The sequence below is a fragment of the Mustela lutreola genome, chromosome 10 (assembly GCF_030435805.1).
Source record: "Mustela lutreola isolate mMusLut2 chromosome 10, mMusLut2.pri, whole genome shotgun sequence".
NCBI classification, from domain to species: domain Eukaryota; kingdom Metazoa; phylum Chordata; class Mammalia; order Carnivora; family Mustelidae; genus Mustela; species Mustela lutreola.
The window spans coordinates 18,378,463-18,390,100 of NC_081299.1; the positions used below are offsets into that span (position 1 = coordinate 18,378,463).

Here is an 11,638-nt window from a genome sequence, read left to right on the forward strand (position 1 = left end):
AAACTCACAGCCCAAGTACAATCATATAATTTTTAGAAATCATTTGGTTAGGTGTCTCTTTATCCTATGGTGTCCAGTCATGGGACGTACAACTGATGGAAATGTCTTTCTGCAGTAGGCCCGCTCATTTGCCCAAAACAAAAATCAATCCGACTGCTGCATATGTGGACAGCTTCCTCTCTCTAGCTTGTTAGAATTACCATGGTAAATATTACCACTTTCTTCGGGGAGACTGGAAGGTCCTAAAGCAACACATTAAGGAAGAATATGTTGACACTGGTATCCTTAGTACATCTGACATTAGTAAACCTGATCCAGAAGACTAGCCTACAGCACAGTATTAATGACACAGGACCTAAGTATTCTTTTTCTGTTAACCAAACTATGCAGGCAGCCCACCAACCTGTCAACCAAAAGAATCCTAAAAATGTGCCTGGGTGGCTCAGTGGGCTAAAGCCTCTGCCTTCAGCTCAGGTCATGATCCCGGGGTCCTGGGATTGAGCCCCACATCGGGATCTCTGCTCAGCATGGAGCCTGCTTCCCTTCCTCTCTCTCTGCCTGCCTCTCTGCCTACTTGTGATTTCTGTCTGTCAAATAAATAAATAAAATATTTTTTTTTAAATGTGACTGTCAGAACCATGTATGGCTATAACCAGATTTGGGATGGATTTATGTGGCTTACCCCAGGATATGGACATTGGAACACCCAGGGACCCCTATGTTGGGAACAACAACAAAATCACTCTAAGCAGAACCAACCTCATTACACCCAACATGTGAATAAATATCTGGAACTTTGTGAGCATTCTGTTACACTGAAGGAAAGTGACTGGTTTGGCACCAAGAGGCCACACTGTCCAGGTGTTTACTGAGCAGCCCTGAATGGAGCTCAGTGGTTATATGGCATGGATCTTAGGCCGTGCTTTCCACCTGGATGGTTAGATCATCGCACCCTGTCTTTCCCTGAGCATGAAGGAGATTCCATCCCACTGTTATTGTTCCCTCTGTTGGCCAAGATGTTATGATGTATACAGAGGCTTTACCAAATGTACCCAATAAGCTTTAAATGACAGCCAAAAAAGAATATTGTGCATTCTCACCCAATGAATCTATCATGTCTTTACTAAATCATATGAGAAAATAAATAGATGTCCTAAGCAATGCTTACATATAATTCATGTTATGCCTGTGCAATTGTACCTGTAGGATAAACCCCAACAGCATAAGAGCTGAGTCAAAGAGGAAATGTCTTTGTAACTTTTAAATAAATATTGCCAAATTGCCCTTCCTGAGGATTGTACCAATGTTCAGTCCTACATGACCTCTCCATTTGGCTCAGGCCTCCTCAAAGAATGGTAACTGGGTTCAAAAAACAAGCATCTCAAAATAACCAGGTGGCGTCTGTTTCCGCTTTTATGACTTAGCCTCTGAAGTTATGTAGTGTCACTTCCTCCACAGTCACACATTCAAGGATTAGGGATATAGATCTTACCTCTCCTTGGGAGGTGTGTCAATGTCACATTGTAAGAATAGCACATAGGGGGCCCCTGAGTGATTCAGTGGGTTAAAGCCTCTGCCTTTGGCTCAGGTCATGATCCCAGGGTCCTGGGATCTGCTCAGCAGGGAGTCTGCTTCCCTCTCTCTGCCTGCCTCTCTGCTTACTTGTGATCTAAATTAAATTAATTAAAATTTAAAATAAATTTTAAAAATCTTTTAAAAAAAAAGAATAGTACATAGGATGAAAGATCTTCAATCATCTTGGAAAATTCATTTGGCCACACAACTTGTTCTGTTCGTTGTTACTAAATCTTTGTAAGTATTACTTGAACAAAGAGCTCTTCTAAGACTTCAAAAAATTATGAAATTGTTACCATGTCCCACGGAAAGAATTGTAGTGGATATTTTGTTTGCTCCTTTGGAGCCACCTTCCACCAGTGTCCACTCTGTTCTGCACTCACCAGTGCTGGTCTGTAGGGTCTGTATCAATAAGCTCTCTTGTTTATTGCTCTCTTCTCATTGGCTCCTTCCAATGAGTGGCACCCACAGAAGAAAAGAATGAGGTCAGGATACTTATTCCATGCCTGGATCATGGGCTGGTTTCTTTGGTCACAGCTTCTATCTGAACACCCTCTCCTACTTCTCCTTTGCTTACCTCTTTAGGACTAGGGTTAGCCAATGGCTTCCCCCTGCTCCTAGCCCTGGAATGCTTCACTTTCTTTTTCTGGTTTCTCTTAATCCAGTCTACAAGTTTGTAAACAGTCCCTTCATTAAACTCTCCTTAATTATTTGGTTTCAGTTTATAGGGCTCTGAAAAAAATATTTTGTAAAATCTGTAATTCTGATGGGATCTTACTGAAAATAATTTTGTCGCTGACATTTCTGTATTTATTCCTAAAGAATATAAATACATGTAAGATTCCTCCATCAATTCATCCATGATATAGAAAAAATAAAGGCCTAGAGTTGCTGCTTTAATAGTGGTTGAGAAATTTGTCTCCTTTAAATCAATGGCATTAAACAAGCAATTCCACATTTATTTAATTACACTTATGTAAATGCAACAAAGAAGAAAGTATGACGAGCTATAACAGGGGAAACTGACTCTTCAGGGGGTGGAGATGAAGGCTTCCCTGAAGAAAGACATTTAAGACCTCAGGCAGGAAAGGGGCACATCTAATGCCAACTGGCAAAAGTCAGCAATTACTCATCATTTGCTATGGGCCAGGTACTAGTCACAGATACTTCACCCATATTACCTAATTTGTCCTCAAACTACTCTGTGACATGGGTATTGCTTTATTATTTCTTTTTCATAAATGATGAACCAGAGAATACACTAATTAGTAAATAAATAAGAACAGGTCATTATTGAATGAGTAGACAGATGAAGAATGCCTTTCTTGCAGAATTTTCCGAAGAAAGTCAAAGCCTCAAATTAATCCAAGAAATCTTTCTGCATCACGAAGATGCTCGAGATCCCAAATAATCTCCAACTGGTTTATTCCTTCATCCATTCAAGAGTATGATATTAGTTCATACCCTGCACTAGGGATCGTTCGGGCCACAAGGCATCAGCTGTTGTCTTGGAGCTCACGCTATGCTGAGCAGGGCGACCATAAACTGAAGGCAGGATTAAAACAGGACGACGTGACGGTAACTGTGAATCTACTTTGTATTTAGTATTCAGAAATCGGAACTACAAGGCCGGTTGGTTGATGGGCACAACCTGTGCTTTGGGTTGCTTTCTCTCACATCTGGTGGTTTACTCCCTTTTCTCCCTCATCCTCCCCTTTACAGTCCCAATAGCGCTGACGCCAGTCCCTTTGGTTTTACCGCGCCGCCCAGGTGTGGCTACTCAAGGCCCCTCACTAGCCTGGCCCAATCGGATGCCGCCCAGGGCTGCGGCGGCGGGGATTGGTTCCTCGTCTCCAGGGCGAAGCAGTAAAGGGCGGGCCTTTCCCCTGAAACCTGTAGCTGCCGGCAGCCGGAAGTGAGCAGGCGAGTCGGAAAAGTTATTTGTTGCCGCCGGAAGTCTAAGGGATAAAGCGCTGCCGGGTGATGGCAGCTGAGGAAGAGGCTGGGGAGGTGGGTGGCGGGCTTTGCCGAGGGCTTGGGGATAAAGGTGTCTGCGGCTAGACGTTTGGCCCACACTTACAGGCGATGCCGGGGAGGGAGGCGCACGAACCGTGGGATCCGGCGGCAGTGAGGGGAATCGGCCCCGGCCGCCCCGCCTCTAGCCCGTCCTCTCCGCGGCAGGTGCCGGTGGGCAGCGCGGAGGAGGGGGAGCGGCCCCTCGCAGGGGTTGCGGTTCTGGCCGCCCAGAAGCGTGAACAGAGGCTGCGCAAGTTCCGGGAGCTGCACCTGAAGCGGGTGAGTAGCCCCCGAGGCATCCAAGACCTGTCACCTGGGCGGCCCGCGAGTGTTGGTGGAGGGACGAGCAAGTGACACGTCTGACACGCCTGACAGACGCGCGGTTTCAACCCTGATGGCACACTGGAACCACTCGAGAACTTTTTTAAAAATGCTCATGCTTAAGTCTCACTTCTAGAATGTCTCACTTAATCCGTTTCTGGATCCAGACACTGGTTTTGTCTGTTGTCACACAGCAAGTTGGCTACTCACTCATTCATCCCAAACGCCCTCCTCCACCCCCACCCCCCCACCCCCGAGCTCCTAGTGAGCCACAGCCAACCAGATAGCGTGGATACAGTGGCAGGTGTGGTAAGGCTCCTGCCTGCCTGGTTATGGAGGCAGGTCCATAACAGTAATTACTCCGCGAGTTGGTAATTGTGTGTTAAAGGGAGGAACAAAGTGCCTCGGAAGTTCAAAGAAGACCACTATAGACTAATGGGACAGCTAAGCTGCTTGAAAGATGAGTAGGATATTATCAGACAAGTAAAGGAAGTTGGAGGAAGAGGTATCCAAGCAGTAAGGACAAGTGCAAAGACAGAGTCCTCTTTAGGGGGGGAGGCCCGCAAGCAGTGGGAGACAGGATGTGTGTGAGGAGTGTAGTTATTTGTGTTTGCCCAGAAAAACTCAATTTAAAGACTCATCAGACACACATACTTAATTTGAAATACTGTGAAAAGGGTAGGCTGTGAAGTAAATATAATTCAAATATCAAGCTTTTGTAATTTTTTTTTTAAGATTTTATTTATTTGACAGAGAGAGATCACAAGTAGGCAGAGAGGCAGGCAGAGAGAGGGAGGAGGAAGCAGGCTCCCTGCCTAGCAGAGAGCCCCATGTAGGACTCGATCCCAGGACCCTGAGATCATGATCTGAGCTGAAGGCAGAGGCTTAACCCACTGAGCCACCCAGGTAGCCCAAGCTTTTGTAATCTTTAATGGATCACTGGTTCTAAGTGATCAGTTACTGCAAACATCACAAAAAGGGAGAAAACCAGAGATTATGTGTCTCCTGATAGAAGTATATAACACTGGCTTCATATAAGTAGACTTTTTAAATAATACCTGAACTGAATGGAACCACTAGATCTAAAGACCAATTTACAAGAAATAGAGGGGTCAACGGAGCCTGTTAAAGGAAATCATAGGGAGGTAGCTAGCACTTTGGGAAATGGGACAGTCAGCCTGATCATTTTCACAGTCCTCGAAAGAGCAGGGGGTAAAAAAAGATGGAGAAGGAGACTACAGATTAAATAAACCTTAAGAGATGTATTGACTAGTCGCAATATATGGAACTTGTCTGAATTCAAACTGTAAAAATAATGAACCCTTGAGACCATCAGGAAAATGTGAACATTATAGGATGAGAATTCATTATTTTGGGAGTGTGATGGTGGTATTGTTAGAGAGATCAAAAGGGTGCCTGGCTGGCTCAGTCAGTGAAGCATGCAACTCTTGATCTCGGGGTTGCGATCAAGCCCCACATTGGGTGTAGAGATTATTTAAAAATAAAATCCTTTTTAAAAATGAGATATTAAAATATACATAGATTGGGGAAGAAATAGGCAGAAATCAGGAAATTTGGTCTTGGCCTAACTCTGCCACTAATTCTGTAAATCTAAAAACTTTCTCAATTTCATAAACATTAGATTGGAGTCTCCCATCACCTTCACAGCTTATACATGTGACCACCTGCCCACTTGCTCAGTGTTTATCTTTAAGTTGCTATTTAAATGTAATATTACTATTTAAGATGGGAATTTTACATTTTTATGTCTTTAATCTATAGGTTCTCTTTTCATCTTTTCTGTTTCTGGGTTGTTTTTTTGTTTTTTTGGTTTTTTTTTAGTTTTTGTGTTTTATTTTTATTTTGGGTTTTTATTTGGGAGGTCATCTTGTTTCATTTGTTTGGAAAAAAAGACTGTTGTTTTTCTGTAGCTTCCCACTGTCTGGGTTTTGTGGGTTACATTCTGATGGAGTCTCCTACCCTGTTTGTTTTTAAGAGGAGGTGTTAGGAAAGGTGTTTTCAGACGCTTTAAACCCATTAGTTGATGAGAATTTGTCTTGGACCCAATTAGAATTAAAAGAGACATGAAGGGGCACCTGGGTGGCTCAGTGGGTTAAGCCTCTGCCTTCAGCTCAGGTCATGATCCCGGAGTCCTGGGATCGAGCCCCACATCGGGCTCTCTGCTCGGCGGGGAGCCTGCTTCCTCCTCTCTCTCTGCCTGCCTCTCTGCCTGCTTGTGATCTCTCTCTCTGTCAAATAAATAAATAAAATTAAATATATATATATATATTTAAAAAAATAGACATGAAAATGGAATCACCTTCTCAGTATGTGACTTGGTGTCATTCACTAGCATCTAAAATCCTCTCAAGTCCCTCCCTATAGTAGAACTCACACCGTGGGAAACCCTGTTTCAATCCAATCCTAAAAGACTTGCTTACATCACACAGCCAGAGAGTAGTCAAGTCTGTATATCCCTCAGGCCTTCTTACTTCCAAACCGTAGCTCTATGCATCCCTACCACCTGGTTCCTTGAAAGTAGTAAAAGGATATTTAAAGATATAGGAATAGGTGTTGACTTCCTCATCTCCCCCTCCATAAATTCCCCCAACACAAATACACATGTAAAATTCTCTAGTGGCTCTCCTCCATTCAGGATAAAATGCAAAGGTCTGCTTTGGATGCCTGCCATACAAGACGACAGGTAATGTCTATTTAGATTTGTTTCCATACTTGTGCTGACAAACTTTGTGTGTTTTGGTGGTAGAATGAAGCTCGAAAGTTAAACCACCAGGAAGTTGTGGAGGAAGATAAAAGACTTAAATTACCTGCAAACTGGGAGGCTAAAAAAGCTCGTCTGGAATGGGAGCTGCAGGAAGAAGAAAAGAAAAAAGTAAGTACAAGTCCACCATCCTCACAGTCTGGGGATTGTAGGACCCTCCTGTGTTTCATCCAGGCAACGTGTGGCACAGTGGGTGAGCCCTCCGGGTCTGGTCTCAGCTGCATCTGAGACAGTTGTGAGAATAAAATGTGTAAATCACTTAACAGCAGTGCCTGGCACATACAGTGGAATGAGCAATGGCTGTCAGAGTAAGAGCCAAAGCTGCAGTAACAGAAAGTCCAACAATAAGAAGCTATAGGGGTGCCTGGATGGCTCAGTCATTAAGTGTCTGCCTTCATCTCAGGTCATGATCCCAGGACAAACCCCACGTCCGGCTCCGCTTAGCAGACCTGTTTCTCCCTCTCCCTGCTGCTCTCCCTGCTTGTACTGTCTCTGTCAAATAAATAAAATCTTTAAAAAAAAGAAAATGAAACTATAAAGCTCATGAGTCTCCCATGTATTAGCTCCCCTTTGAGCAGCCCAAGTCACCTGGCCTGATTGAACTGCAGGGGAGGCTGGGAAATGGGGAGCCATGAGCTGGGGAAGGAGGGTAGAAAGGATTTTAATGGACACCGTGGCTGTTTTTGGTGTCAGTGTTACAGAGGGGTTTTTTGTCTTTTTTTTAATAAGAAATGAAGCTCTGGTGATTTTTTTTTTTTTCTTAAGATTTTATTTATTTGAGAAAGGGAGAGAGAGAGAGCACAAGCAGGGGGAGGGGCAGAGGGAGATATAGACTTCCTGATGAGCAGGGAACCTGATGTGGGGCTTGATCCCCGGGCTCTGGATCATGACCAGACACCCATCCGAGCCACCCAGGTGACCCTAGATGTATTATGTCTTACAGATCACAGAAAATTACACAGTTTTCAAGCTAATCAACTTAAACAGTCTTGATAAGTCATTAGGCTTCTCTTAATTTTAAAGGGGTTGAAGAATGATCTAAGGGAGTAAAACTAATGATTTTTTTCCCCTCTTTTTAGGAATGTGCGGCAAGAGGGGAGGACTATGAGAAAGTGAAGCTGCTGGAGATCAGTGCAGAAGATGCAGAAAGATGGGAGAGGAAGAAGAGGAGGAAAAACCCCGACCTGGGGTTCTCAGGTAAAACTGGCTTTTACTTTATTGAATGGGCCTCTTAATAATAGGTTAATAATGCCCCAACACCTGAAAAATCTGGATTCTCCTTTTAGATTATGCTGCCGCCCAGTTACGCCAGTATCATCGGCTGACCAAGCAGATCAAACCTAACATGGAAACTTATGAAAGACTGAGAGAAAAACAGTAAGTGATTTAATGGTATATTCTTAGTATGTTACCTGGAAGGACTTGAATTTAAGAGCGCTGATTCTGGAGCTTTACTTCCTGGCCTTGGGTTCTGGCTCCACCACTTATCAGATGTGTCACACCGTTTTCCTCCGTTTCCTCATCTGTATACACAGAGTAACAGTGCTCACCTCACAGGGTGTGGGGAGTGTTAAATGAATTAATTCGTACAGTGTACGTACTGTTTGGCACATAGCACTGTATGCAGTATCGTCTTCATGGTTACAGCTGCTCCTACTCTGTCCCTTACCTGTGGAGGTAACTACTTTGCCCAGGAGCGGTAAGCAGTGCTAAGCTGCACTTGCTCCTTCCCTAAGACCAGTAGTGTGCTTAAGATCACAACTGTTTTGATAGGGAGAGTGTAGCAGAGAGCGCTCTAAATTGTTCAGAGCACACAGTTCAAGCTCTCTCTGTGCAGCTTGTTAGGTGAGTCCATAAGCCTCTGGTCCTCAGCTGGTCCCTCACGTGGGCACTAGAGTAGGTGATTTCTTCAGTACCTTTTTTCAGGTCTGATTTCTCTTCTTTGTAATCAAATATGATCCCCGAGGTTTCCACTTTGACCACTAAACACTGTCCAGTTCTGATGGTAGAGAATTTTCATGGTGTTATTTTCACCTTGCTCTTTCTCAGTGGAGAGGAGTTCTACCCAACATCCAACAGTCTTCTTCATGGAACCCATGTGCCCTCCACAGAGGAAATTGATAGGATGGTCATAGACTTGGAAAAGCAGTAAGTACTATCATGCAACCTTAAGTTTTAGTACTGACTAATGCTTCATGACAAAATTAACTTTGTGGTCTTCACGTGTAGCAAAGGGTAGAAATTAAGGAACACCTGAATTACTAGTTTGAGGAGTGTCCCATCACTGTTATTTGTACATTTGTGTTTTGAATAGGGTAATTATTAGGCAGAGCCAGTAATGTATAAATTCTCTCAAAGTAATTTGTCACTGACCTTGTATTTCAACATGAACTTGTGTTCCTAAGACTAGATTATCTGACAGTACTGCTAACTTATAAATTTAGTGAAGTTCAGTGAACTTATTTCTTCATAGAATTTTTCCCTAAAGATATTGCTTTCAGTCTTAAGACCAAAAAAGAAAGCAGCTTGGAATTCTGTATATCTGTTTCCATTACTGACTCTACTCTTAGTTAATTATTTGGGCATGTTTTATTAAGATCAAAAAAAGAAGGCAATTTTGAATATTGTCAGTTTTCTTTTCTTTCAGAATTGAAAAACGAGACAAGTATAGCCGGAGACGTCCTTATAATGATGATGCAGACATCGACTACATTAATGAAAGGAATGCCAAATTCAACAAGAAAGCAGAAAGGTTCTATGGGAAATATACAGCTGAAATTAAACAGAATTTGGAGAGGGGAACAGCAGTCTAATCTCCTTTGGGAACTCTTTTGACTGCCAAATTCTAACAGTAAACCAGGACTATTACCTTTTCTTTTATAACTTGTTAAGTGTTCTATGACTATGTATTTTCATGCTTATATATTTATTATTCACTCATTTCAGAGACAAAATCTTATGTATTTTTGTTCAGTGTGTGCACTTCATGTGTGTACCCTAGTGGGCTTAACACTACTAGCTACAAACATATGTCATCATCCTTACATTTATCATGGTTTTTTTTTTTAAGATTTTATTTGTCAGAGAGAGTGAGCACAGGCAGACAGAGTGGCAGGCAGAGGCAAAGGAAGAAGCAGGCTCCCCACTGAGCAAGGAGCCCGATGTGGGACTCGACCCCAGGACACTGGGGTCATGACCTGAGCTGAAGGCAGCTGTGTAACCAACTGAGCTACCCAGGTGTCATGTTTGCCTTGAACTAGAGTTGAACTTGGGAGCTTCAGAGATAGAATGCTAAACTGGGACTAATTTTTCTTGTATGCTATGGTGGGTGGAGAGAGGAAGGGGTTAGTGGCTACTGGAAATTCCCCCTGGCCCTCCCTCTCCATAAGTAGTGCTAGCCTATCCCATGCTCTAGCCCAGGGCCCAGGTACATTTATGGGGCTGGCACAGAAAGTAGGAAAACTGATCCTCTAATGACATTTTGTATATACACCATTTTTAAAAGCAAATTTCCCTCGGAAGAAAGTAAATTAAAACATTTGGTCAAAGTATTATTAAAACTTACATAATACAAACTTTTTAAAAAAAAAAACCTAATTGAAATTTTAACCTCATTTCAACTGTAACTGAAAAATGAGGGCATGTAGTTTGAATAGTAGTTATGGGAAATATAGGGCAAAAACCTGAAAGTCAGGAGTATCCCATAAAAGTAAAGGTTATTTGTGCCATTTTATATGAAAAGAGTAGGACTGGTATCCGTTAAGTTGGGCACACCAGTAGCTCTGATTTTGTGAATGACGGACGGATTAAGATGGTAATGTGCTATTAATGATTCAATATACTATGAATAAGGAAACTTTTAATGTTGTACATTCACATGCAGAATGAGGTAGAGCTATACATACTAACATGAAAAGATGCTCATACCCAAGCAGTTTGTGTGAGGCATTAAAAAAAATCCAGCATGTACTTCATACTATGATTGCCTCTGTGGAATGGAAACAGAAGCAGTAATTTTAGTTAGACTTCCTTTTAGGGGATTTTTTTTTTTAAGATTTTATTTATCTATTTGACAGACAGAGATCACAGTAGGCAGAGAAGCAGGCAGAGAGAGGAGGAAGCAGACTACCCGCTGAGCAGAGAGCCAGATGTGGGGCTCGATCCCAGGACCCTGGATCATGACCTGAGCTGAAGGCAGAGGCTTTAACCCACTGAGCCACCCAGGTGCCCCTAGACTTCCTTTTAAAAATAATTCAAGGGCAGGCCCCTAAGGGGCCCAGTCTGTTAAGCATCTGCCTTCACCTGAGGTCATGATCCTAGGGTCCTGGACTGAGCCCAGCATCAGGTTCCTCGCTCAGTCAGAGCCTGCCTCTCCCCTTGCTTGCACACACACTCTCGCTGACAAAATCTTTAAAAAGAACAAATGTGTAACTCCCTTAAAAATAATTCAAGGGACACCAGGAAATTAGGCATCTGCCTTGGGCTCAGGTCATGATCCTAGGCTCCTGGAATCGAGTGCCATGTCGGGCTCATTGTCGCTACTCAGCAAAGAGCCTGCTTCTTTCTCTGCCTGTTGCCCCCTGCTTGTGCTCTGACAAATAAAAACCTTAAAAAAATAATTGAAGACAGGGAGCCTGAGTGGCACAGTTGGTTAAGTGTTCGGCTCTTGGTTTCAGCTCAGGTTATCTCAGGGTCCTGGGATTGAGTCCCACATCAGCCTCCCTGCTTAAGATTCTCTCTCTTCCCCTCAGCCCCTTCTGCTAGTGCTGTCTCCAAAATAAATGTTTAAAAAAAAAAAATTTCAGGGTTTAATACCTGAACCAATTTAGATGTGCTTTCCAAAATGGTGGCCACCGTAGGACTTGGAAAGTGCTAGAACAAACAGGTGCTTTAAGTGTAAGATATACACTCATCACAATACCTAGTACAAAAAAAGTTAAAATG

General features: G+C 43.0%; 1 protein-coding gene across 1 annotated transcript; it reads left to right on the forward strand.

Moving 5' to 3' along the window:
* The first annotated feature begins 3,508 nt into the window (after positions 1-3,508).
* On the forward strand, positions 3,509-11,313 carry LOC131809605 (pre-mRNA-splicing factor SYF2-like). The gene is made up of 6 exons (XM_059136824.1): positions 3,509-3,870; positions 6,680-6,805; positions 7,774-7,891; positions 7,981-8,071; positions 8,744-8,842; positions 9,342-11,313. Exons 1-6 carry the CDS (start codon positions 3,661-3,663, stop codon positions 9,505-9,507), a joined length of 810 nt encoding a protein of 269 aa, XP_058992807.1. The 5' UTR covers positions 3,509-3,660; the 3' UTR covers positions 9,508-11,313.
* Positions 11,314-11,638: the final 325 nt, after the last annotated feature.